This window comes from Pezoporus wallicus, unplaced genomic scaffold, assembly GCF_028554395.1.
Source record: "Pezoporus wallicus isolate ANWC-B61680 ecotype Strahan unplaced genomic scaffold, APGP_CSIRO_Pwel_v1 contig_8490, whole genome shotgun sequence".
NCBI lineage: Eukaryota > Metazoa > Chordata > Aves > Psittaciformes > Psittacidae > Pezoporus > Pezoporus wallicus.
The window spans coordinates 138,094-166,046 of NW_026642793.1; the positions used below are offsets into that span (position 1 = coordinate 138,094).

At 41.5% G+C, this 27,953-nt stretch overlaps 1 protein-coding gene across 5 annotated transcripts; it reads left to right on the forward strand.

Moving 5' to 3' along the window:
* Positions 1 to 280: 280 nt before the first annotated feature.
* Positions 281 to 16,476, forward strand: TACC3 (transforming acidic coiled-coil containing protein 3). 5 transcript variants are annotated; one of them, XM_057432301.1, is made up of 15 exons: positions 281 to 484; positions 623 to 768; positions 3,205 to 4,281; positions 5,451 to 5,550; positions 5,997 to 6,189; positions 7,184 to 7,236; positions 8,109 to 8,242; positions 8,882 to 8,993; positions 9,385 to 9,537; positions 11,966 to 12,042; positions 12,130 to 12,173; positions 13,119 to 13,279; positions 14,643 to 14,749; positions 14,968 to 15,088; positions 16,304 to 16,476. In XM_057432301.1, exons 1-15 carry the CDS (start codon positions 296 to 298, stop codon positions 16,367 to 16,369), a joined length of 2,733 nt encoding a protein of 910 aa, XP_057288284.1. In that variant the 5' UTR covers positions 281 to 295; the 3' UTR covers positions 16,370 to 16,476. The 5 variants fall into 5 exon arrangements, with proteins under 5 accessions (XP_057288284.1, XP_057288285.1, XP_057288289.1 ...); XM_057432302.1 differs by lacking the exon at positions 16,304 to 16,476 and adding an exon at positions 16,071 to 16,283; XM_057432305.1 differs by lacking the exon at positions 623 to 768 and having other exon boundaries at positions 347 to 484.
* The last annotated feature ends 11,477 nt before the right edge of the window (positions 16,477 to 27,953 follow it).

Here is a 27,953-nt window from a genome sequence, read left to right on the forward strand (position 1 = left end):
TGGGCAGCTTAATTAGTAAAGGAAATAATGCTAACTGTGGGAAGTGTAACGTCAGCAACTGCTCAGGCCCCTAACAAAAGGAGAGGGCTATACATCGCTGCATGTAAATGCTTTCAGAGCCTTCTGAGATACACCTTTTCATATGAAGGGCTTCAGCACTTCTAAAACTTCTTTTGAAGCTGTTAACGTTTGTTAGCCTGTGCCAGGCTTCCAAGTTCTTCGTTATCTGAAATTGCATCTGCCTGACCACACCCCCTCATTCACCATGCGACGTTGTATGTGTTGATGTTCTAGAATGAGTCTGCAGATTTTAAATGCAGAAAATGCAGAAAACGGGGAAAACAGAGGGAACGTCAAGGATGACCTAACTGCGGAAGACTGTGGCTTTTTCTTCGCACCACCGGAACCTACAGGGAGACCTTCCATTCTACGCCTGTCCCAGAAAGAGAACTTGCCACCTAAAAGTGGGGCAAAAGCTATGAAGGTGAACTTCTGCTTTTATATTGATTTATATTCTTTCTCCTCCTGTGTTTTCTGCTACTGAATGCAGATATTATTTTGAGCTTGAAAGTACTGTGGTTATTATGTTCTTCCTTCCCTCCCCCCCACCCCTTTCTTAAAGGTAACCTTTCAGACTCCTCTACGAGATCCTCAGACTCGAAAAATCTTAAGTCCTACTATGACAGACAAACTTGAGACTACTTTTACACTTGATGATTGCAGTGAGGACTTGGTGGATGATGTTTTATCTACATCTGTCAATGCTGAGTAAGTAATGTAGTTGCTGCTGGCAGTATTAGCAATGTGAGACATGCTCAAGTTAATTTTTGCCCATTATAAACCTGTATAGTTAAAATGTAATCTTGTATTTTATAACAAGATGTAAACTGCACAGAAGGACCAAAATTAATGCTGGCTTTGATGCACAAACTCTTTCAAAGAGAATTTTATTAGAAGGAGTGGTAATTATCTTGGTGGTTATATTGAATATTGAAATCTATTTCTGACTCTTCAGTAACTGATTTTGTGGAGATGACTTATGACATGGATAAACAGTTTGAGGGAAGAGACACATTAGGCAGAGAATACAAAGCTGTTTCCCACAACAAGGTTTTCATGGGACACTGCAACTGGTCTGAAGCTAATCCTTGAAGCTAATCCTTAAAGCTAAGCCTTAAAATTTCTTCTCTTCTATCTTAAGGAAAAAAAAAATCTATACTCTGAATTGACATCTTGAGTCAATGAGTATTAAGATTAAAGAAAATCTAGCAACACAAACTGAAGATAACATCAATCCCAAGTATGAACAAGTTTGTGCACCTTTATAGTATCGTAGCCTGAATCTCTAAAGTGGCTCAGGGTAGCTGTCTAGAGAAGAGCATAGAGTCTGCAGTGTCCCAGTTTGGCGTTTTGCAGCTCTGCTTTAGTAGAAATACTGTTATAATTGTACAATAATACAGTGTTATTAAATAAGTTTCAATGTGTATTTATGTTACTGACTTTTTTTAGCCCCCTTTTAAACTTGTATGAACACCTGATACCTGTAATTCCCGGTGGCAAGGAGTCTCAGATCTTAGCTTTGTGTTCTGCAAAAGACAAAGCTTTGGTAGTTTGGTTTTTTTAGGTACCATATACTTTACTTTGACCCCATTCTTGGCTTTGGGAGGGGGAGAAGGGAAGAACATTAAAGAACACTTAAAGAATATTTGCTTCAACTGTTAACTTACATGTATGCTCTATTTTGGTTGGAACTAGATGATCTTAAGGTCCTTTCCAACCCTAACTATTCTATGATCTTAGAAAAGTACTGAGCTAGTCACCACAATTACTTAATTGCATTTATGCCCCAAACTTCTTGCTCACATAAAGATTTAATACATATAAAGTTCAAGTGAGTTAAAAGGGCTAGCAGGGACCTGATTTTAGTTAAGGAATAATTACATGGCAAGACATTGCTTTCAGGGTACACATCCTTTCTACTTTTAAAATATAGGAATTTGTAGCACATAAGCTGAACAACTGGGTGCTGCTGGAAGGTGTCACTTCAGACTAAAGTAAAGTTTCAAGCAGGTGTTTTGCTCTTGACTGGCATTTATTAGGTTAAACGCTGGTGGAGAATGGGAGGGGCTTGATTAGTTGAAGGAGCCTGGGGCTGAACTATTGCAGGGAAGGGGCACTCAAACCGGGTGAGAATAACTTCCTGAACTCTTTATCTTTGCTTTTGCTTTGGGGTTTATCAAAGTGGTGTTTTTAGTGAGATGGTTTTAATCTTGTTCTGTTCTACAGCAGATACGGGTGGCATGTAAGAATAATAACTTTAATAACTTCGCGAAGGGAAAACAATGGGAGGAAATCCTGTTGCAGGAAGTAATGGCTTAACTCTCTGTAGTCTGAGGCTAAGCCTTGAAAGTTGAGTAGAGTTTGGGGAATAAAGGGGGAAACAGTAACTTGTAGAATACTTGGATGTAGGGAATACACAAGCCCTTTCTTTAACCTGTTTCTTCTCTGGAGGATCTCTAACTGGAGAAGTATTTTCTTGTGTACCACTTTGCTCTTCAGTTTCACAGCTGCACAGAGTTTACAGTGCCTGAAGTCCAGGTTCTGTTCTGGTATATAGGCCCTCACAAATGAAATGCTGGTGCATGTTTTCAAGGGAAAAAATATCTGGCAGAATCACCAGACAGAGTAATGACTAGAATGGGAGAAGCTGAATAATGTCTCAGTTTGGTCGTAGACTTGTGAGTCTGTCATGACTCATAGAGGAATCTGCATGAAGATGTACTAATTGTGCCTGTGTTTGAGCTGCTCACTGTTAATAGTGCTTCCTAAGCAATGTATATTTTACTGTCTAGTGAAATGGAAGTGTCCTTATGCTGTAGTGACTAGAGGAGTCTCCAGTGATGACTGGTAGAAGCTAACACAGCTGTATAGAACAGGTAGTTTAAGAATACTGACTAGCTTCAAGGATTGATCTCCCTATAGTTCATGTGTATCAGAGCTCGTAACTTCTGACTATTCAAATGACAACTGAATTTTTGCTGTTATGTCCTTTTGCTGTCAGCTGCCTTATGTTGAATAACCCCAGATTACTCTGAGCATGCAAAGCTACTTGTGCAAGTATCTTTCTAAAGATGATTTGAAATGATGCCTAAGAGAATAGCTATAGTATGTGTGATATCTTTATTTTTATTTTTTTAAATGCAGCACATGTCAACAAAAGACGGAAGCTGAAGCAAACAGTTCAGTGATAAACAAACAAATGCCAGAGAAGGTTGATGCAGCTCCTTACCCGGATGATGAGATGCCTGTGAAGAGTCGAGGTTCCTACAATCTTGATTTTGATAACTTAAATGACATTAATCCTTTTCAAAGTTCAGCACAGTTGCAGCATTCTCCTGGAAAGCTGCAGAAGTCTCCTCCTGTGAAAGTATCTAGCAGCTCTGAGAAAACTCCTGAAAGAAGTAGTGGTTCTCCTATGCTGGATGATACAGCTCCTTTGGATTCAACCACAGCAAGTACAGAGTGTTCAAGTGAAGAGAAGACACTTGTATCTGGAAAAGAATCTCCATTGGGAGAGCTGGAGTCTGACAAACCCACACTGTTGCCTAAGCAAGCAGTCAGTGAAGCTGTGCAGGATGTGAAGTCTGCTTCCACAGATGTGAGCCAAACTGGTAAATCAGTGGGATTAGCAGAAGCACCTACACCTGCACCATTATCTGGCAGCTTAGGTGCCAGTAGTTCAGATGTCACAAATTCTTCCAAAACTGGGGAATCAAAACTCCGGAATGTTTCAGTAGCAGAAAAAGCTTCTGCAGAAGAGCTGGCTATCTCCAAAGAGGAACCTGCAGAAAAGCCTGATGTCATCAAGGCTGGACCAGTAAAACTGGAATTTGACTTTGACAATACCACTGCTAGAAAGCCACCTCCTAAGAAGCTAGGTAAAAGACCTGGAATTAAGCCACCTTCCAGAAAAATTCCTATCACCAAACCAAAAACTGAGAATACTGAAATGCAAAATAAAAGTAATGTGGAAGATGAAATCCCTGTTCCTAAAGCATCTTATAAGGTTGACTGGGACAAACTTGATGATCCGAACTTTAATCCGTTTGGAGGGGGTGCTAAAATTTCCACCTCACCTGAGTGTTCTGAACCTAGCTCTCAGGAAGCTCACTTGCAAGAGGAGCAGGATAGTACCTTTTCAGAAAGGGAGCCTCTTCCAGTGGAGTGGGATAACAGACCGAGTACCAGTGAAGCTCTTGAGAAAAGAGAACCCCAGAATCTGTAAGTAAATGTGTAGCTGAATGTAGAAGCACCTTGAACTCATGTGAGGGAAAGATAGATGATATGTCTTAACTGCTTGATTCTTACCTCCTTTCACCCTGTGAGGTTGTCAGAGTCTGTTGCACATTGTAATCTTTAACACAGCATGTTGCCGCAGCAAAAATCTCTCTGGGGAAACCATCTTGAGATTGCTAGCTCTGGGCAAAAGGCATTCTTAAACCTGGAGGAATGGGGGGAGCAGGCTTATATAGGAGGACTTTTAGTGCCTTGATCAAGTGGCTCTTCCCACTCCTCCAAGATCAGCGTAAAATGTGGAGTGGGTAAACTGGGTGACTGCTGCTGCCTTTTAAAAAAAGAGGCAATGAGCAAGCAATGTTGTATATAATGCAGCATGTGGAGGGACTAGGCAATTCTGTTCTCTGAGTGTCCTGGCTGAACCTTCTGAAGTGCTGTTTGTTCCCTGCATTTTCTTGATACCTGAATGCTATTTCCAATGAAAAGGCCTGTCACTGAAGCTGCATTATTTTGGCACCACACAAAAGCCTGTATTTGTGAATGGGATATATGGTGTTGCCTTTCCTAGAAATTGTCAGCATAAGTATAAATAGGCAGGTGCTTACCAGAGCTAGACTGGCAAAACATGTTCACTTGACAAAAGTGTTTGCTCTTTTGCTCTCTGTGTAACATGATCAGCTACTGTTTACCAAGGTGGAAAGTTAAGTTTGTGCTGTCAGCAGTAAATAAGGTATTGTATTTCTCTAATACAGTTCCATGTTTTGCACCAAAAATCACTGCATTACTTTGGACAGAGTAGCAGGCTGCTTGTGAGTCTGTTCTTAATTAAACAAAAAACTTATTTTTAATAGGAAAATAGCTTGACAAATGGAAATAACCATGTTAAGTGAGCGGGGATAAGTGGTATTGCTGCGACTTTCTGCTTCACAGATAATGCTGCTTCTGATGGTGGGAGAGCCTTCTGTCATTTAAGTTGTCACTAGGCAAGGCAGTGAATTTACATCCCCACCCTCTGTAAAGCTTCCTGTACTGTGGCAGAAGAAACTCTCAAAGAAGCTTACTTTGTTCAGTGCTTCAGTATATATTTGTGAATGCCAAATTCAGAACTGCCTGTCTGACTTGGATTTTGGTTGGTTTGTTTGTTTTTTCTTTAGGGAAATCAGCAAACAGAGTGTGGTAAAAGACAAACCAAGAACTCGAGAGGACAAGCCAGAAGTTCAAGCAGAAGCTGAACTTCCAGGAGAAAGGGCCACGGTAAGGTGTATAGGAAAGATGGCCAGTTCTTTAAAGAGCTGTTCGTGAAGTAAAGGTCTTAGACAAAGTATTGCACATTGGTTTGACAAGGTTAAGTCAAAGAATTAGTGTGTTTATGTATCTTCAGCAGCTCTGAATGAGTATCAACTGCGCAGACCTGTCTTTTGAAGGTAACATCAGAGACAGCCAAATTGGCTAATTTGGTATTTAGTATCTTTTTTGATCAGCAGTCGTATATAAGGACAAATACAAGGGTGTGGATGCTAAAAAAGCAACTCCTATATAATACAAGCTGTACTCAGTGTTGGTAGTTTAGTTTCTATGCCTGGAAACTCTTGGTTTATTATGTTGGCTGCCCAGCTAGTTTATGACAAACCAATTTGATCATTATTGTGTCTTTAATCATTACTTTAACAGTAAAAAGGATTTTGTTTTTTCTCAATCAGGAGAAGCAAATAAGCCCATCTAAAATGTCTCCAGCTGATGTCCTCTCTCAAGACAATTTGATTTCTGCTGACAATGGAAAAAGGTCAGTGTCTGCAGAAGAAATTAAGCCTAGTTCCCAAAGCACTGAAATAACAGCAGATGGGCAGACAGCTAATGCTGAACCTGAAGAGATCTTCAGACCATCATCGGAAGGTAAGGGCATTTCTTTAAAACAGACAGAAAAGATAGTGTTACAGGAACTCTTGTGTTTGTGTTTCTCTACTTCAGTTTTGACATTGATTCTACTTTGTCTTTCATTCTGCCCTTCTGAAAGGACTGTAAAGCCTGCAATGACTAGTGGGAAATATATCTAGATGTGGTTTTGACTTTGGATTAAGACAAATTGAAAAAGCTGGCTACTGGCATTTGGCTGCCTGGAAGGATGTAATTTAGGCTGATAGCCTTCCAGGAGTTTCAGTGGCAGTTCTGTGTTGAAAAAATGCTTCCTTAAAATCACTTCTAGTATTAAGGGCTTTCTAAATGGAGAGCACTACGCCTAGGCAACTAACTGCCTGTATTTGGGAGTCTTGTAGATTGCTGCAGGCCTTCACACTACTTGAATACCAATTTCATATTGCAGTGTGGATGGTCTTTCTGCACTTGTGTGCCTGTGTTGAAAGCTGTGACTTAACCACCTGGAAGGGTTATTTCTTGCAGGAGTGCAGTGTGGAAAGATGAGCAAATGGTTTGACTGCAGTGCAATCTGGCACTTAATATTAGAGTGAAATCTGTATATTGAGAAACAGCTGTAACTTCATTGTGTACATCTGAGCTGTGTGCTAATTTGAATGGCGAGATTGCCAATCTTCCTTTTTTTTAACGGGGCATTGTATAAAAGAATAGAATATCTGAATGCTTGCCACTTGAAGCATAGAACAGCAGAAGTTCTTCAACTGTGTAAACTCCACATATTCTTTACAGGTATTTGAAGAGAAATGGAAGCTGTAAGATCTTAATCTTTGGCTGACTTAATTTTTCATGTCTAGATAAGAATACAGTATTTTTAGCAACTGAAAAACTAGAGCTCATGAGGTGAGAGCAGGGATTTATTTCCTTTAGACACATACCTATTTGTCTTACAGTGAAGTACTCACAGACACAATGTGATAATATTGCATCTTCACTGTACCACTTTCTTCTTTTCCAGTTCTAGGTATGGACATAGAAATAGACTATCTGGAACAGTTTGGGACTTCATCAGTAAGTATGACATTGAAATGTTTTATTTGCCCCTCTGGCAGAGGGGAGAGAAAAGGAAAATGAAACTGTCAAACCTTAAATATTTCCATGAAATAACTTTACTTGGAACTTAGGCACAGAAATAACAGGTTCTGTTCCAAAGGATATTGTTGACAGGGCTGGGCAGGGGGTGATCATGGAAGGAAATGTAGTTATTCACAATTCAGCTAAGTATCAGAGGTCTTTTTGCTTTCAGTTTGCAAAGGTGCTCTTTCTCTTTAATAGTGCTGAAGCTGAGATAGGTGACATTTCATCTCTGGTTGCCAAAACTGCAAGAACATAATGTTTTGTTTGAGAGCATTGTTTAGAAAATACTCTTTTCTAAGGTCTTTTGTTTTATGGGCAGTCACTGGAAATCTGTCTCCAACTTGGGCACGTAATGTTTTGATCAGTTAATCTTAGTTACCCGTTTTCCTTAGTTATTCATTTGGTCCAGAAGTCGCTCTGAAGGTACAGTGAATACCCTGAATTGAAATTGTTTTGTGGTCATGCTTTGTCCTTATTGCTGTAAGAGCAAAGACAGAGGATGACATATACTGCTCATTCAGCTTACAATACTGTCTTTCCATTTCAGTGCCTTCTGCTAGTTTTGAATAGTTCATAAACGTTTGCCCTTCTGGTTCTGTCTGTGAGCAGATTGAGTTCATTTGATGTTACATAAGGACTTAAGCATGTGGGCACTGAGTTCTCTTATGTAATTTTTTCTCCTGAGAACAATGCTTTGACCACTGAAGAATAGGCTTGCCCTCTCTCCAGAGGATTGTTTGTGTGTGTGGGATGTGTGTTATGCTATGAAGCAGCGTATCTGCCAGTTTATGCCTCTTTCCCGTCAGTTCAAAGAGTCTGCCTTAAGGAAACAATCGCTTTATCTGAAGTTTGACCCTCTATTGAGAGACAGTCCGAGAAAAGAAATTTCTACTACTCTTGGGAAAAACATGAGTATCAGAACAGATGCTCTTCAGCATGGGTAGGTATTTGCTTGGTCAAGACTGTAGTACATAGAATCATTTAGATTGGAAAAGACACTTAATATCGAGTCCAACCATTAACCCAGCACTGCCAAGTCCACCACTAAACCATGTCACTAAAGGCGTCGTCTACATGTCTTTTAAATGCTTCTAGAGATGGTGATTCAGCCACTTCCCTGAGCAGCCTGTTTTGGTGCTTGACAGCTTTCATAGAAGATGAAATCTAATATCTAATTAATATCTAATCTAAGCCTCCCCTGGTGCAACTTAAGACCAATTCCTCTTGTCCTGTCACTCATTACTTAGAAGAAGAGACTGACCACACATTGCTACAACCTTTTTTCAGGTATTTGTAGAGAGGGATAAGGTCCCCCTGATCCTCATTTTCTCCTGGCTAAAACAACCCCAGTTCCCTCAGCTGTTCCTTATAAGATTTGTGCTCCAGACCCTTTACCAGCTTTGTCTTGTAGTAAGGGGCCCAAAACTGAACACAGTATTTGAGGTGTGGCCTCTCCAGTGCTGAGTACAGGGGGACAATCACTTCCCTGGCCCTGCTGACCACATTACTACTGATACAGGAGCTTTACAAAAAAAAGGCAAGACTTAAATATAATGGTGTATGTTTGTTTTAGTTTTAGTCCTGTTGCTGATTCAAGTAAATTGCATGAGAAAGCTGAAAAGCCTGCAGTCAGTCTTCAAAATGAAGAAAAACCGAAAGGAATAGATCTTCTGGGAACATTTACAACTTCTGTAAGGGTGTTTGGAATGGTATTGGGTTTCATTTTGATATTTTAGGAAAGGAATGGAGACAATTACTGGTCTTTTATGTAGATATTTGCAGGATTGCAGAGTATTTAATGCTTATTTAAACTGTTAGCTTAAAAAACAGGTTAGATACCTGTATCAAAATTTAACTTTTTTTTATTAGACTTTAGTAGTAAAAATATTTACAGCCTAAAACTTATAGTTTGAAAAGCCTTTTATAAACAGATCAACACACAGAAGTTCATCCTGACAATTGTGTAATTTTTCTGTTACCGCTGGGGTAGAGTTAGCGTTAATACTGAATAATCTGCATGCAGCTTTTCAATGGCATGAAAATAGGAATTTATTAAAACTCTTGCATTTCCTTTCCTCACAGGACGCAGGTCCCTTAATACCAGATGCCCTGATTAGTGATGATCCTTCACTCCCTTTTGCTGCTTCTGCAAACACTGCAGTGGATGCTATTATAGATGTGCTAAAATACAGCCAAAAAGACATGGATGCAGCTGTTGAACTGGTTAAGAGAGAGGTATGGTGACCCTTCCACAGCAAAACTTTACCTAGTCCTGAAAGTATCTTTTGTTTTCTTTATCTGGTATAAATCTCTATACTTAGTAATTCTTTCTATGATATTTGACATAAGCATCTCTTTCAGAAGAATTTGGTGTGCACTTGATAGGAGCAGCACGTATAGAATCACAGAATCATAGAATAATTTGGGTTGGAAAGGACCTCAAAGGTTATCTACTTCCAACCTCCCTGCCATGGCCAGGGATGCCTCACACGACACCATGTTGCCCAAGGCTCTGTCCAGCCTGGCCTTGAACACTGCCAGGGATGGAGCATTCACACCTTGTTTGGGCAACCTGTTCTGGAACTCTTCAGAGGCAATATCCAGGGAGATACAGTAGGTAAACTTCTCTATTAGTCAGGTTCTGCCTTAGAACTGGGCAGTATTAAAAAGCATCTGTTATAAGATAGAATGGCTAGGTATCAGTGATCTGAATGCTCTTTATTAAACTAGACAGTAAATATCTCTTCTTGCCAGTAAGAGGGAGAAGCTTCTTATGTAATTATTTCCTTAAGATGAAACTAATGCCAATTCAATGCATTGATCTCTCTGTCCAGCTAATAAAATACAGATGAGATCTGGAGCTCACTCTGGAGGAGAAAATCTGTAGTGGAGGAGAGAGGAGTAGTTAATGGGATTTCAAGCACATTCTGTATACTACAGAAATTGCTTTTGAACCTGCATCATCTTAGTGATGTAGGAAGAGTTGTGTATCTACTCGCTTCAAAAATTGCAGTACTTGATTCATTATGACTTCTGGGTTTTGTAACCTTAAAATGATAATGTAAGAGGAGTACTTAAGCATAAATGTCCTTAAAGCTAGTTGTGACACTTCAAAATTAACTTGAGAAGAAAGTGGAGCATTCAGAATTGCTGAGTAGTTATACTGCAGGCATAGTGGCACTGAGGACATGAAATGAAGATGAACTGTGATCATTTGCTGCTTAAGTTATTCATTCTCTTTAGAATACAACAGTACTAGCTTCTCCAGGAATAACTTTTGCTTCCTCTCATTTAGGAAGACACTTTTACCCGCCATATTGTCTACTACAGAGAAACAAATGCACCTTTGACAGCTCTTATTTCATTGATCTAAAATGAAGAATTTCTATAATAACAGGGGGTAGAGCTTGTAATATCTTAAAGTTGGTGCTCTAATCTCTTATTTCAAAGAACATGTTCTAAACATACAAACATAGCTGTAGCAAGACAGGCATGACTGGATGGCTCCAGCTGTGGGTTGTCACCTAAATAGAAATGCTTGCTGTTTTAACCTGAAAGGAAGACAGGCTAAATTATAAGATTACTTTTTTTTGGTGAAACAGCCCCAAACTGAGAGAAGGGGGTTGGGGGAAACCCAAACTTTTCCTTCTGGGCAAATATAGCACTATATGGAAGCATGCTTCTTTGTGTCACTGGACCATTTCTGTTGAGTTTGCAACTGAAAGTTTCTAACCAGTTTCCATTTTTACAAACCTTTGCTTTTGTAACATTTGTTTCTAGTCTAAATATTGTTAATTCTTTCTTTTTATATGTTGGTAGACTTACTTTACTTTGTCCCACTTCCTGTCATCTGAAATGTTGCAATCCATTTAAAATGACTTTAACTGTTGAAAGTCTGTGTACTACAGTGTACTGTGCAGCTTTCAAGGGCAAATCAGCAGTAATCATGTGTTCTCACCTTCTTTTGTTTAAAATTCCAGGTTGGTTTATGTATTTTGGGCCTCTTGTCATTGCAGGCCTCCCACTGCAGTCAAGTATCAGTGTTACAGTTCTTAATAGAAACCCTAAGACAGAATTCAGTGTATAGAGTTTGCACAGGCATTTAACAGAGTGCTTACACTGCTCAGTACTGTTCTCTGGTTTAGTTCAGCTGATGTAAAGTAGGTGTAGTTGTTCTTTTATAAAGACAAAGGCCTTTAAATTTGGAAATATGTTAGGAGGATTGAATGTTGACTATAAATAAAACAGCAATTTGATCTTGACCAGAATAGATGTCTGGTATTTGTGCTTTCCTGTGTTAACACTAGCAGATTTGTGTGGCGTTTTTTACTCTACCTTATAAATATTCAAGAGAACATAACTGACAAAGGATCAGTGGTCTACATACATGATGAGTGGGAGGTTGGCTGAATTGGCTCTGATCTTGCTATTTGAAGAGGTATTAGTAACATTGAGTAGAATCATGTATGCAAAATCTACACATCAGTCTACACCTTATTTGACTTACATTTATAACGAAACAATTTTGATCATGTTGAGCAGTTAGAACTTTTCTGCATATTATGTTTTAAGTATACATAATCTGCCCTTTAGACTGCTTGGAGTATGAAATCTCGTATGTCTTCCTTTGCAAGAAATAAAGGTTTACTTTTTCCCCTCAAAGGTTCAAGAGAAACAGTTGGAGGTTCAGGAATGGAAAAAGAAGTATGACAAGCTTCATATGGAATACAAGGAAATGGGGTATGGATATGTCCTGGCTTTTATATCTACTCATTTATTCCAGCTGCTTTTTCTAACTTATGTTCAATATTTCTTTAATGTTTTTAGAAGAATAGTTGCTGAGTTTGAAAATACCATAACACAAATCATGGGTAAGTTCCATATTTAAACTTTGAATGGCTCATGGGGGCAGGGGCATGCTTAGCCTAAAGTTAATAGCTGAAGTTACTACTCTTTCTCTTCTGATAACATCAATATTTCAGGTGCTTCCAGGGTGTCAGGCTGCAGGCAGGGTAGCTAGAGTAACACTTTATGTATGTTCATACAGACATGATATCACTTGATAGGTAATGATGACTTCCTGAATGAAGCATGAGCACATGTAGCTTTTTCTTAGTCTCCAGTGGAGTGTTTATTAAAACTGGCAGATCCAGTTGTCTGCACCTTGTGCTTGGCTGTTTATTGTCTGACCTTACATAAGTGATGTCAGTAGGCAAGCTTGTGGCTTCAAACCTAGGAAGACCTTCAGTGAAACTTGTATAGGTCTATTCTGCTAGTTCAAAGCTGAACAGCCAAATATGTGCCTTGCTTAAATTTAATTCCTTAAGGAGACTGAGTATTACATCAGCTCTTTTTTGCTTCTTTAAGCCTATGGGAAACATAGCTTAGGCGTGTTAACAAAAACCTCCTGAAAGAGTTTGCTGTGCTAGTTTGGCTTGTTATACCAGCCTCTAAGACCTCCAGCTGTTGTGTGTATTGAATGAAAGCAAATGTCTTCAGGTTGCTTCTGTCACATTTGAAGCTCCTGTTGTGGTAAACACAAGCATAGTATTTGGCTACATTGCAAGAGAAACAATGCTTTGGGCAAACACCTTACAATAAATGTTTAATGGTTGGTGTGCAGTACTGTGTAGCAAATAAAGACAATACGACTGCTTCCTTAAGAGCAAAGATGTGTTGTCCTTTCAGAGGAAAGGCTAGGGAACCCTTTTTTGCTGAAGAGGAAGAATTGAAAGTGTGGGGGTTATCAGTCTATACTGTGGAATTAGATATATGCTAATGCAATGACTGTAACGAGTTAACTCCACTTTCTTTAGAGGATGCTCAGAAGCAGAAGGAAACCTCAAGTAAAGAAATGCAGAGGCTAGTGGAAGAGAAGGAACAAGCTATTTCAGATCTTAACTCCATGGAGAAATCTTTCTCTGAACTCTTCAAACGATTTGAAAAACAGAAAGAAGTGCTAGAGGGTTACCGCAAAGTAAGATGCTGTAATGCAAATCCTGTCCTTCCTAGATAAATGAAACTTAGTGGGGAGGAAGTGATGCATTTCTAGAGCAGTCATTAATTAGCTAGTATAGGCACTACCTGTAGAACAAGGTGCTAAGTTGTTGTTTGTGTAAAGATGTTAAAGATTACTAGTTTGTTTTTAGTGGCTGGCCTAAAGTATGATGATGATGATCTCTGTTAGAAGCCAAAGTTTCATCAAAGAGAAGAAATTATATGTATGCATATAACTTTTTTTGTGAGACAGACTTGAAACACTCTCACATAGCAACTGCTGCATAAGGGCAGCTTGTTTCCCCTACATGTTGAATGGATGCTGAGGAGGATTTGACATTACAAGTCAAAATGATAATAGTTTTGTTGGGTGTTCTTTAGCTTAAAAAAAAACCAAACCCACCTTGGTAAAGTCAAGCCTTCATTCTGCAGCATCTTCAGAGTACGAATTAAGCTGTGGTTTCTTATTGCGTGAAATGCAATAAAAACTGATCCAGTCAGTGTCTAAAAATGCCTTAGTTTTTCCCTCAGTTACCCTTTTAATGTCCCCTATTTACTAAGGCTTAGAACCCTTGAAACTTTTACAAGTTCTGTGGCAATCTACATGTGAGAAACAGGCATGATGTCTGTGTTAAAACTTCAGTTTCTGCTTCACTAATAAATGTCACACTTCCTTCATCTTGTCTCCAGCTCTTCACCCTAAATTCATAAGGTGTTTCCTTAGCGCTGAGTTAAAGAGTCACTTGAGAGTACTGTTGCTAAATTCAAGAGCTGGAATTAGTAGGTTGTCTTAGCACTTGTTTCAAACGGTTCAACTTGCTGTCATCATAGCTAATACAATAAGGTGTCATAATGTCCATGTACCAATGTAACTTTCTTGCTGTTAATGGGTGATTTTACGTCAGTGTCCAAAGCTTTAATCTTTCTTTGGATTCTCTAAAGTAGTTGGATTTCAACCTATTCTTGGGACAATTGCAAGCTAAGACAAAGCTAATTTCTTTCTTTAAACCTGATCTCTTCCTCTCCACTCCCCAAAAAGCCCCAAGTATGCAAAACTGATTAGTGACCTTAGTTTCAGTAACATTTCCACTTTAAAGTTTGCCACTAAATAAATAGTGTACTGTGAGGGAAATGGGGTAAATAAATCTTTGTGAAGTTAAGACAGTTGAAAGGGGGAGCTTTAGTTTCTGTGTATGTCTGTGGTGCTTTCACAGCTGTTCCTGTTATTCTGATGAGCAAATACAAATGCTGACACTTTGGTGTAGTCACATAGCCCATTTGTGGAGAGACTTCCATCTACTAGCACATAAAAAGCTAACTAAGATTCTTGGATTTTGGGACAGAATGAAGAAGCTCTGAAAAAATGTGCTGAAGAATATCTGGCTAGAATCAAAAAAGAGGAGCAGAGGTATCAGGCACTAAAGGCACATGCAGAAGAAAAGCTGCTTCGGTAAGTAGCATGTCAAGAAGGGATGTACATGGGATGTACAGTACCATGTATTGGGAGGGAAGTACATGGTTTTCACACTTGCTGCAAAGTGTTGTTCACTATTAGCAAAACTTGGCTTAAACATTTTTAGTTTGGGAATTAATGCAAAGTGTGATTCTATGAACTATTTTGCTGTGCTGTCTGAAGGGGATGTAAGCACCATCTTGCTTCCATTTCAGAGCAAATGAGGAAATTGCCCAGGTACGAAACAAAGCTAAATTAGAGATTACAGCACTACAAGCCAGTCTCCGCAAAGAACAAATGAAGAACCAGACTTTAGAGGGGAACCTTGAACAAAAGGTAGGTCAATGCCATGGGTGAATTTCTTCAGTGTATTGCCTTAAGACTAACTAGGTCAAGAATTACCTTGTACTAGTGCCAGAAATAGCCATACTAACTGCGCTAGTTTTGATAGCTGCTGGGAAATAGACATTGAAACTTAAGGCACAACTCTGTGTCAAAACTCATCTGTATGTTTAGATTTCATTTTCTTTCTGAAAAGGGTTTGTTCCCATAGGTGGGCTGCAAAAGTGATCAATCCAGGCTACTGCAGGGAGGTTAGCTGAACTACTGAAGGAGATAATGATATTAAGCATATCCTAGAGCAGAATCTGGGAGTAAATCTTACTGTCTGTTCAGCTTGTTCATAAACGTGATTTGTAAGCTATTGGCACTAGTGCAGGCTTGACTGAACTCTTTCAATACTGTTCAGGGCATTAATCCTTGTATTTCATAATCCTTGATATTATTTCATATTGCATAGATCAAGTCTTCAAATGCTTTTGTAAAAGCAGACCTTTGTTAGAAGCCTTCAAAGGAAAAAGCTTTGAGGGTTAAAAGTCACATTGCTGGAAACACATGCTATTAGTTTTACTGCATCACAGTTGTATCTTTGCCAGCATCAAAGACGCAGAATGCTGACGCATTCCTGTTAGGGAAAAGCCCTGCATTAGTGTTCATCTTCAGGCTTATGGCTAAGCTTTGAGTAGCTAAGGCAGCAGTAGGCCTGTAACTGGAGAGGTGAGACAAGCCATTTAACACAGAACTAGTTTTGTTCCTGTTTAAATACAGTGGCATTTCATGTTAGGAACTCTTACTAAAATTGCTTGACCACATAAGGGATTATACAAACTGTAAACTATTGCCCCCCATCAGTAAAAGTATGAAAGCGTCATCCTACAGTGTTGTCTGTCTTGTGAAGATTAAAGTCTAAATTGTCACTATCTTGAATTTCAGTGTATCTAACAAAGACTGAGTCTGAGAAATCCTTTCCCTTGATCAGTTGGTCTCCATGTATCATGGAGAAAGTCCATGATACAGAGACAGTGTAGTGGATTCTGGCTCATTTCCTGAGGCTCTTAAGGGTGCCATGTGACCTTCTACAAAGTAGACTGTCCTTTAGAGTCCATTTTATTAGCATATAAATGGACTTCCTATTCCATAATTTGGCAAGTGTGACTTGTTGCAACTCGCTATAATACCTGAAACTTGCTTTTTTTCCCCTTTATTTAACAGATTAAAGAAAATGATGAACTACTGAAACTGTGTGATGACTTGATCTTGAAGATGAAAAAAGATTGATAGCTTAACTGTCGCATATATATATGTAGTATCTCAGCTTCCTGTCTTGTGTGTTCACTCACTTTTTAATTATGTATGTGGGGAGAAAATAAAAGTCTTGATTTGCACTTGTCTTTCATGTGTCTTTTGTAGAAAATGTTAATAAACTGAAGTTCTATTGTTGCTTCCAGTACATAATGGTGTCTTGCCTAACATTTTTTCCCTTGAGCAACATGTAAAACTTTAAATCATCTCATCTTTGCTCTCTTCCCTGGGTAAGAACATGAGGACTCTGTACTCATGACCTGGCTTTGCTGGTGAAGGTCAGCATATGGGCCATATCTCTATTTTGCACTTCCTGCTCTCTCACTTCAAACACTTGCACTTCCTGCTCTCTCACTTCAGAGTTACAAGATCATAGTAAAATGTGACCTGTTAGAAATGCTATGAAGTATTTAGGGATGTAGAAAAATACTGGAACTTCAGCTTTTTCTTCAGATGGTAGTACTCCAATATAAACAGCAGGACAGATTTCTTGCTATTTTCTCCATGATTTTTCTTGTATCATTAGTATTTGACTTTCCAGTCTCTGGTCAAAAGCTCCCTGCCACTTGTCTGTAACAGAAAGCCTTGAGTGATGTAGGCTGCAGGTCACAGGTTGTGATGAAGTCAGCTTTAATTAGGGCAGTAGCAGACATCTCAGATAAATTGTTATTAGCTAACAGACATTAACAAGATTGTAGCTGGCAATGAGACAGCTTTTTATTGCAATGTTACTGGGAGGTCATTCCCTCACAATAGCTGTGTCTCTCTCAGAAGGGCTGTTGCTGCTGGGTGTGCTCTTACCTGTACTTGGAGCTCTTACCTTACATGTAAGAGTAGTCTGTCAGGGTGGGTGGAAAGAATGACTAGCCATGGTTAGTAGTAGTAGTGCTGTTTGGTTAGGGGACTACTGATCAGTAGTGAGTTGGCAACTGTAAGTGGCAGAAACATGCTGCAGAGCAGATCTGTAGTTAGGTAATGAGCTTCAAGTTCATGGTATGTGGGGCTTTTGAGTTCTGCACTAAGCTGAGAAAGTCAGTAAACATCAGTAGTAATGATATTACATACCTTGCTTCTGCAGGAGTTGTGCTGCTCTATGTTTTCTTTAACTCACAGCTTAGGGAGGTGCCAGTCATAGAGCAGATATGTACAAGAAAGTTTATTCCCTGCCTCAATTTCACATAGCAGGGATTACTCCAGCTTGTGGTTCTGTGAATGTTCCTTTGTGTATAGACTTAACCATACTTATGTGAAATCTTATACTTGATGTAACTTGTGAACTCTTATCCATATGTGTTTAGAAATAATAATTAAAGTCCTCAGGGAGCACTGAGGTTGCAGGCTGCTATTAGCCTACAATTGGATGGGGCTCAGCACACAGCCACAAGGGTTAGAACTCTTCCCTGGTGGGTAGTCTCAGTTGTGTGATGAACCAGACTGGTCTCGGGGAAAGGGTATTGAGTGGATGCAACTGCAGTTATACAGTGGATCGGTGTGCTGTGCAGGTTCACTTTGTACATCTTGCACAAAAAGAGGGGTAGAAAAGAGCAGAGCAGTTCAGCTAAACACTGGCTAGTTTAATGCAGAGATGAGCTTGCATTATTAACTGTAGTAACTCAAACTGTGAGGTGTGAATTCAGCTCCTCTAGGGTTAAGATGGGCAGATATATTACATTTTAGCTCAGATAGTCTTTTCATCAATTCTCCAGGATACAGGGGAGGACCTAAAAAAGCTGGGAGGATTAGCCAGGTTAATAAACGGTTAAAAGGCTGGTGTCATAGTCAGGGGTTTGGGTGTCTTGAACACGGGACCCAAGCTTGTAGGCCAGGTCTAGTGGGGGCTGGTGGAGCTTGTCTGATGATAAAGAAGGGAAAGAGCAGTTTTGGTAGGAGGCTTGCCAGACTGGTCAAGGAGGCTTTAAACTAGATGTGTCGGGGGAGGGGGGCATCATTCCATCCCAACACACCCAGTCAGTTGCCAGAACCTATAATAAATGCCCAGAGCAATGTAGAGATATCCCAGCTGCTGCAGCCAATGAGCCAGCTTCAGCTGGAGCTCGGCTCAGATGCCTCTATACAAATGCCCGTAGCATGGGGAACAAACAAGAGGAATTAGAGATGTGGGCACGTCTACGGGGGTATGATATAATAGGTATCACAGAAACATGGTGGGATGGCTCCTATGGCTGGAGTGTTGGAATGGAAGGTTACAGGCACTTTAGGAAAGACAGGCCTGGCAGTCGGGGATGGGGGGTTGCCCTTTATGTTAGGGATAGGCCGGAGAGTATGGAACTGTGTGGGGACAGGTGAGCAGTCCACAGAGAGTTTGTGGGTCAGGGTTAAAGGGAATATAGCTATGGGAGACATTACTATAGGGATCTGATCAAGGAGAACCTGTGGATGAAGCACTCCATAGACAGATAGGAAAAGCCTCGCGCTTGCAGGCCCTTGCTCTCATGGGTGCCCACTGTAGGAGAGGAACTGGTTTGAGACCATCTTAAAAATCTGAACGTGCACAAGTCCATGGGTCCTGATGAGATCCCTCCACGGGTCCTGAAGGAGCTGGAGAATGGAGTTGGGAAGCCACTGGCCATCATATTTGAGAAATCGTGGCAGTCAGGGGAAGTTCCCGACGACTGGAACAAGGGAAATATGACCCTCATTTTCAAGAAGGGGAAAATGGATGACCTGGGGAATTACAGAGCAGTCAGTCTCACCTCTGTGCCTGGCAAAATCTTGGAGCAGATTCTCCTGGAAGGCATGCTAAGGCACATGAAAATCAACAAGGTGCTTGGTGACAGCCAGCATGGCTTCACTAAGGGGAAATCCTGCCTGACCAATTTGGTGGCCTTCTATGATGGGGCTACGGAACTGATGGACAGGGGTAGAGCAGTTGATGTCATCTACCTGGACTTGTGCAAAGCGTTCGACACTGTCCCACACGACATCCTGGTCTCTAAACTGGAGCGACATCAACTTGATGGAGGGACCGCTTGGTGGATAAAGAGCTGTCTGGATGGCCGCACACAAAGAGTTGTGGTCAATGGCTCAATGTCCGGCTGGAGACCAGTAACGAGTGGTGTCCCTCAGGGATCGGTGTTGGGACCGGTCTTGTTCAACACCTTTGTCGCTGACATGGACAGTGGGATTGAGTGCGCCCTCAGCAAGTTTGCTGATGACACCAAGCTGTGTGGTTCAGTTGATACCCTGGAGGGAAGGAATGCCATCCAGAGGGACCTTGAGGTGGGCTGATGCCAGCCTCATGAGGTTTAACCATGCCAAATGCAAGGTCCTACAGCTGGGTCGGAGCAATCCCAGGCACAGCCACAGGTTGGGCTGAGGAGATTCAGAGCAGCCCTGTGGAGAAGGACTTGGGGGTGTTGGTTGATGAGAAAATGAACATGAACCGGCTTCAGTGTGCGCTGGCAGCCCAGAAAGCCAACTGTATCCTGGGCTGCATCAAAAGGAGCGTGACCAGCAGGTCGAAGGAGGTGATCCTGCCCCTCTACTCTTGTGAGACCTCACCTGGAGCATTGTGTGCAGTTCTGGTGTCCTCAACATAAAAAGGACATGGAACTGTTGGAACAAGTCCAGAGGAGGCCACGAGGATGATCAGGGGACTGGAGCACCTCCTGTATGAAGAGAGGCTGAGGAAGTTGGGGCTGTTCAGCCTGGAGAAGAGAAGGCTGCGTGGAGACCTCATAGCAGCCTTCCAGTATCTGAAGGGGGCCTATAGGGATGCTGGGGAGGGACTCTTCATTAGAGACTGTAGTGATAGGACAAGGGGTAACGGGTTAAAACTGAAACCAGGGAAGTTTAGATTGGATATAAGGAGGGAATTCTTTCCTGTGAGGGTGGTGAGGCACTGGAATGGGTTGCCCAGGGAAGTTGTGAATGCTCCATCCCTGGCAATGTTCAAGACCAGGTTGGACGAGGCCTTGGGTGACATGTTTTAGTGTGAGGTGTCCCTGCCCATGACAGGGGGGTTGGAACTGGATGATCTTCAGGTCTTTTCCAACCCTAACTGTTCTATGATTCTATTCTATGATTCTATGATTTTGAATTTGTCTCCTTCCCAGGACTCCTGTGATTTGTGTTTCCTTAATCCTTACCTTTTCTTGTGTCAAAGAGGTAATCTTGTTGCTTTATCGCTTATCCTGCCACAGGGTAAAGCTCAAAGGGAGCTTCTTGTTTGGAGTCATTTGCCATCAAGAAATACCATACTGTTCCTTGGGGTGTCTGGCTTGATGTTGGAAGAGTTCTTGCAGGAAAAAGATAGTAAGATGGAAAAGTAATAGTAAGATGGGTTGCTCAGAAGCTGTGGCTGCCCCATCCCTGGCCATGTTCGAGGTCAGGCTGGGCAGGGCTTGGAGCAACCTGCTCTAGTGGATGGTGTCCCTGCCCGTGGTAGGGGGCTGGAACTGGATGAGCTTTAAGGTCCCTTCCAACACAAAACTATTCTACGATTGTTAGGGATAAGCCTGTGGTGCTAAATCTTTCCACAAGGTGTAGCTGCTGCTCTTCGAAATACTGGCTGTAGGAGGCTGGGCTGTGCTGCAGCCCTTGGTGGAGCTGCAGATTGTCCCTCACTTCTCCAGCTGTGCTTAATGCCAGTAAGACAATTATTTTCATAGGTTCCTGACGGAAAGGATGAAGACCTGCAGGGTGATGTATGCCGATGGACTGTGTGTAAATAGTGACAATGCTATCTGGAGCTTTTGTGCTACAAGTGCCAAAGTATCACACCACTGCATGTGCCTTTAGACAGCCGCTGCACAAGGCAGGACTGAGATCTTCCCTACCTTCCTCTGCTCTTTCAGAGTAAAATGGCTTCCTACTATGCAGAATATCTCTGGTCCAGTAGTTTGCTGGGTGAAGGGGGGGAGAGCTGCTTAGGTCTAGAAAATAAGGGAGGCTTTCAACCTGTTTTGTTCTGTTGCTTGAATATTGCAACCTTACAGACATCGTTTCCAATTTGATGGAGGTGGGTACAGAAAAAGTCCAGCAGAGACCAGCATACCAGATACATTCACTATGGTAGTGTTGGTACCTGGTAATACTCACTGGTTCTAATACCACGCAAGTTATTAAGGCATACACCTTGAATGGCCAGTTACTGCCTGTTGTTGTTAGATACTGGAAACTGCGCTTCAGTGTCATATGGAGTGACAGCTCAACACAGTGCTCCAGTAACCTGTGACCACTGCCTGTGAGATCTGCTCGGAGCTCTCCTGTTTGCTGGTTGTGTCAGTACTTACATGAAAACTGACAGTAGGTGAAAACCAATCCTTGAATGAGAGGTTGCTATAAATGCCTGAAGTGATAAGTGAAAGGTTTTTCAATGTGTGAGTCCCCAAGGCTTAACTTCAAGGCATTGCTTAGCTTTCAGCTTCGATTAACTGTATTTTGCTTGCCAAAGGTTGAGAGCCTGAAAAGCCTCTACATTTTTAGATTGCTCAAAAGGAATGGCTTATTTTCCTCTGCAGGTGCAATATGTACCTCAAAGTTAACACTTGTACCATCTGTAAGAATTTAGTATTTTGTTATAGCTGTAAAAGTAGCTGAAAAGTATTGTTCAGTATTGACTAAATCATAGAATCATTGAACAGTTAGGGTTGGAAAGGACCTGAAGATCATCAAGTTCCAGCCTCCCTGCCGTGGGCAGGGACACCTCACACTAAAACATGTCACCCAAGGCTCTGTCCAAGCTGACCCTGAACACCGCCAGGGATGGAGCATTCACAGCTTCCTTGGGCAACCCATTCCAGTGCCTCACCACCCTCACAGTAAAGAATTTCCTCCTTATATCCAATCTAAACTTCCCTGGTTTCAGTTTTAACCCGTTACCCCTTGTCCTATCATTACAGTCCCTAATGAAGAGTCCCTCCCCAGCATCCCTATAGCCCCCTTCAGATACTGGAAGGCTGCTATGAGGTCTCCACGCAGCCTTCTCTTCTCCAGACTGAACAGCCCCAACTTTCTCAGCCTCTCTTCATACAGGAGGTGCTCCAGCCCCTGATCATCCTTGTGGCCTCCTCTGGACTTGTTCCAACAGTTCCATGTCCTTTTTATGTTGAGGACACCAGAACTGCACACAATACTCCAGGTGAGGTCTCATGAGAGCAGAGTAGAGGGGCAGGATCACCTCCTTCGACCTGCTGGTCATGCTCCTTTTGATGCAGCCCAGGATACGGTTGGCTTTCTGGGCTGTGAGCACACACTGAAGCTGGCTCAAATGTTACCCTATTTTAAAGAATCATTCTTGTTGCTATCTTTTTAATGCTAGAAAATCCTTTTCAGAAGAATTCACCTTTACAGCATACAATATAGGTGATTGAATACACATTAATGAACTTGTGTGAGCTGTTGTATGCAAGATACATATGTTTTTCAGTGGGATTAGTTAGTCTACATCTACTGAGACAAGAATCAGGCTGGCTGGTTTGTTACCTTATGGCCATTTACTTAATGAGCCTCATCTAATGTGAATTGGCCTCTGCAAGCAGATAATCAGAGGGAAAACTGATACTGCTTGGTTTTATTTAATATTATTTATATGAACACTTCCTACGTGCTGTAGGAACAGGATGGCAGTTCTTGCTTCGAACAGCCTGTTCCTGGTTCAAGTATAAAGAAGGATACATTTTATTTCACAACTGATTTGGATGGTTCAAAGGTACTGCATCTACTCTCATGATCTAACATGATTGATGTGTTTATATCAAGGGCTTCCACAGGTCTGTGCTTTTAATGCCTTTTCAGGGCATTTCTCGTGTTCTCCAGGAAGTCTTGAGGATATACATCCTTTAGGGGGTCCAAAGTCACCTTCTTTGCAGTCATTTCCACTCCTGTTCTACTAAAGTCATTTTTCAGCAGAACACTTGTCATGGGCCAAGCACAGACATTAGTCTGTTGCATAGTTAAAGACTTTGGTTCAGAAGCCATGACTTAAATCATGCCGGATTCAGGGAATGTCTCCAGATTGACCTTAGGGTCAGTGGATTCGATTCTGACCAACTTCCTACTCCTTTTGTGCTGCTCTGACAGCACAGAGTAATTAAAGAAGCATCATAGCTTGACATGAAGGAATTTTAAGGGAGTCATTTTGGTGTGAAACTGGAACCCGCAATGGCTGAATCAAACTTTAGCTGAATATCTAATACAGCATCACTTGTAAGGTCACAATTTATACTTCCAAGGCAGGTATAACTCATCGTTTTTGTAAATTGCATGGGAGAAAACCAGAGAAATAACGGACCATCTCCAATTTTCCTCAGTTTGGAGGATGAATTTATTACCTGAACCAGAAAACAACAGAGCAAGTTAAAGCAGAAAAGGGAAATTAATATTCTTGTTCTATTATAAAACAGGTTTAACTTCAGCATACTGGTTTGGGCTGCCTGAACAGCTCTCTATCTTTTCCAAATTCACTAGCTCATGACATGACTAATCTTTTTATGGTTTTGAAAGACCCATCTGGTTTCGGCTTTGTCAGGTATGTCGATCACAGCATCTATTTTCTTACCGATTTCTTTTCCTTTCCAGCACACCTAACGCAGACAAACTAAATCCCCTGCAGGAGTGAAGGGGAAGGAAGTTCCTTGTGAGATTTGTCCTATTTTTGATCATAGTACCAGTAAATTTAACTGCAGTTTATATCAGATACTTGCTTGTAAGTGCTTGCTGTCAGGATTTTGCCAATGTCTTGCTGTTTGAAAGTCTTTCTAGTAGTTTGCAAACTCAGAACCTGTTTCAGACCCTGATGTTTCTCTGTGTTGGCAGAGAGCTTCCCAGTGGTGAAATTCTGCTGACCTTGAGAAGGTTACGGAGTAATCTATCTCCATGGAGTCCCTCCTGGCTTTTGGTGTGTGAGAGGATGGTCCCTTGGCTGGTGTCACCCATCAGAGCACTACAGGAGCTGGGGACCAGCTTGTCTGACTGTGTTAGTATGACAGGTCTCATGGTCCAGAAGCATCTGTGACCATTTAATGGGGCTAACACATGTTATGGATTGCAGCAGAGCACCAAGTGTGCTCACATGTCGTATGGCTTGTTAGGCTTGAGGAAAGACCCACAGGGGAAATAAACATAGCGAATCTTCCTCTCTGCATCTCTTTAAATGCACATAGGCTTGCAGTGCAGGACTTGGGGGGAGAAGATTTTCAAACCCTTCCAACACTTTTATATTGCTTTAGTTCCAAATGTGGTGTTCTTTGGTACAGTGCCGGGGTTGACTTCAGACTGATGGAGGAAATGTGAAGGATGGCATGGAGCTATTCAATGAATCATTCAAACTTCTTCCTTTCTATTTTCTAAGCTTGCTGAGCAATATTACATCCTAGAACTCAGGTAACTGTTTTACTTCTGATTTTTCATTCCTTTTAATGCCTTAGAAATAAGGTTGTTTTATGTTGTCTGATTTAACTGGATCCTTGAAAAAATAGTTTCCCTGCAGTGCCAGGCCATTTCTTTAATCTTTATATTTTCCAAATCAAAGGCCTATATTACTCCCTCCCAACACAAGTAAATGTTGTGCTTGTCACATTCAATGAACGCATTCCCTTCTGTAGAAGTTCTTCAAGCACATTCTCCATTATTTCCTCTGGGGAATGCACAGCCAAAAAAGGAACAAAGCTAATAAAGGTGATGCTGGCTTTGGGAAGCAAGCAGCATCTATTAATTGCTATGAATGGACTTTGCATCCTGGAGTGAAGGAGGGTGTCAGTCAAGCTCAGGTGGTAAGGGAATACAAATGTTTTCTGTGAATTTCCTGCCTGGAATTCACCCCCAGTTTAAGTCAGCAGGTCCCATAAAGGCAAAACAGAACCCAAACCAACAATGGATGACAGACCCAGGACTTGAGGGCTATTTGGGAAGTTACTTATGCAACGTTTCATCATGCAGAATCTTCCACCACTTGTCTGTCTTTTGGCACTTGAAGCAACATTCCCTGCCCTTCTTTCCATCAGCAAAGCCAACTGGCCTGTGTTTGGGAGGCCTAGCCTACATTGAGGAGTTGTGTAGGAGCCTCTGCCCAACAACTGATAGTTTTATTTATAATCGTGGCACCACAGTTTGCTGTTCCATTTGAAAGCATCATTGGTATTGCAAGGGAGAGCTGTGTTTGGGTTGGAAAGGAGGTAAATATGAGTCTAAAAATAGATCCTCAGCCTAGCTCCTAAACTGAGGAGACAGGGATGCGACGGCTGCTTTGTCTTCCCAGTCAGAGTTGTCATCTGTTGCTCCCCTGATTTAATTGCTGCTATTCACTATGGTCCGCAGAGCTCAGATGCAGAAAGTCATTGAATATAATCCATGATATCAATCCATAACATTGTTTATTGGATCTTGTGCTAAAGATGGGGTTTAGTCCATTGCAGGGTGTGATAGTCTAGGTGATAAGAGTTGAATTTGAGTGCTGGGTAGTAGTGTGCTCTTGGAGAAACCACTTTGGTGCTCTGTGCCCCTGGCTCTGCAGTGGTGGCTAGAGGTTAACAATGTCTGCTGCGTTAATACAATGCACTTGGAGGTTTTCAGTTCCAAAAGCTGAGTGTTAGTAATATTTTCCATCTGATGGGCAGCCTGGAGCTAGCACTTCAATTTTAGCTGCCCAGATCTCATGATAGGAACACTGTTGTTCCGATAGATGAGCTAATTAACAATGAAGCATCACGTCTGGTTAAAGAATCTCTGCTGTGGTTTCTATGGGGATTTCTGTAAATAAATAACCTCCTTTCCAAAGCAGTATTTTGATCAGCAGTTGTTTCTAAACAATGGAACATATATCTGGGTCCCAAATCAAAAGTCTCCAGCCGAGATCTAGTCCCACTGGAATCTGGGATATCAGGGCTGGTGGATTTGCTGTGGATTTAACTCTTTAATGTAGGTGGTGTACAAGGACTTCTTCTTCCAAACATAAACCTGATTTAAACTGATCCAGTGCTTTTTGCATTACCCATGACAAGTGATGCAGGAGCTGTCTCTATTCATAGTGCAATGGTACCTCCAAACCAGACAGTGCAGAAAACATCACCTATTTATAAGGAGAAAATATGCTGTTTCTAAATAAAAATGGAAACAGCGTTATGCTTCCTGTGAAACAAGGGCTTTTAAGGAGTCTGTAAGTGGTGACTGCTGTTAGACCATTAGTGGTTAGTGCTGGGAGCAAGTGCGGCAGTGTGCTCCCACCCCAACCTGACCTTTATTTCCCATAATCAAGTGATAACCACCAGTGGTGATTGTCATAAATGCTGCATCCAACTCAAAGTGGATTTTGGAAAGACAGATAACAACACAACAGCTAAGGGCTAATCTGACCAACGTGTGCCCCCTAGCCATAGTGCTGGTCAAGGTCTGACTCAAGCCAGGTTTGGAAGAATCTAACTTTTGTTGCTGGTGTGCAAATGTGACAATGAGTCAATTATTTCACTCCGTAACTAGTGGACAGCCCAGGGGCTGTTGAGTTCTGCATGGCAATGGCTGCATGCCAGGCTCTCCCCTTGAGCATGGATTCCTCTCAATGTTAATCCTTGGGTTTGAGAGATTCCTCGCTGCAGCAGAACCTCAGTAAGGGATTAATGGCATGTTAAACTTTGAAATCTTAGCTAGCTGATATAAAGGATGGATTGCACATACATAATCCTTTAGACATAAACTATTGATCAACTCTGAGACTAATTCTGGATCCAGCTGCACCTGAACTCCCCTCTGAGAAGGACTTCAGAATGCATGGAGTCCTGTCTGAACCTCATGACTCAATGGGAAGGGTTCCTTCACAGTTCTGTCTGACCCTGCCCTCTGCAGTAAGTAATCAAGTGTACCTGGCTATCAAATCTTGTTAAACCACTGTCATATTCACTATCAAACCTCATTAAATCACTGTTTTCTATCAATGAACATATCGCTACGTGTTTCTTGTGAGTGAAGTATGTTACTCCATCTATGACAGTGAGGCAGAAGCACCTTATGGGCATCCAAGAGGACTGCCCATTGTGGAGCCTGCAGCAGCTGGTGTGTGACACACCATTTATTTAGGTGGCACTGACAAATCCATTGCTCAAACTTGTGACATTTTAATGCTTGCAGTGACTCAACACCAGCACTGATTGTTACTAACCTCTTTCTGTGCCCAAGGTCCTTCCAGTGACAACCATGCAAGGTGCAGCTGGAGTCAGTTTGTCTGCCAGGGATGTGTAATTCACTCCTCTGAGCACTGCTCTCATCTTTTAGCATAAAGCCCAACTGAGGAGCCCTGGAAAAGCACCTGGATAATGACAGAGGGCAGAGGCTGAAGGAAAGTGCTGGTGATGTGGTACAAGGTGACTGAGAAATGTCTGTGGCTGATCAATAGCTGGACCAATGTACCATGAAATGTCACTGGTGCGGACTGAGGATATTGTGTCCATTCAGAGTGCACAAGAAAAAGTTAGGAAGTATCTATGTATACTTGAGAGTGAACATTGGTTGTGTTTGCTGGCTCCTGAAAAGGAAGGATTCCCATGCGGCAGGAAATGAGTCTCTCAGTGTTCTTTGCAATTAGGGCTACCTAATCTTAATTTTCAGG

Excerpts from the sequence above, each read along its gene's own strand:
- TACC3 (XM_057432301.1), top strand. The coding sequence starts at position 296 with ATGAGTCTGCAGATTTTAAATGCAGAAAATGCAGAAAACGGGGAAAAC. Across the intron at positions 8,994-9,384 it reads TGGGAACATTTACAACTTCT|GACGCAGGTCCCTTAATACC; the intron begins GTAAGGGTGTTT and ends CTTTCCTCACAG. Across the intron at positions 9,538-11,965 it reads TTGAACTGGTTAAGAGAGAG|GTTCAAGAGAAACAGTTGGA; the intron begins GTATGGTGACCC and ends TTCCCCTCAAAG.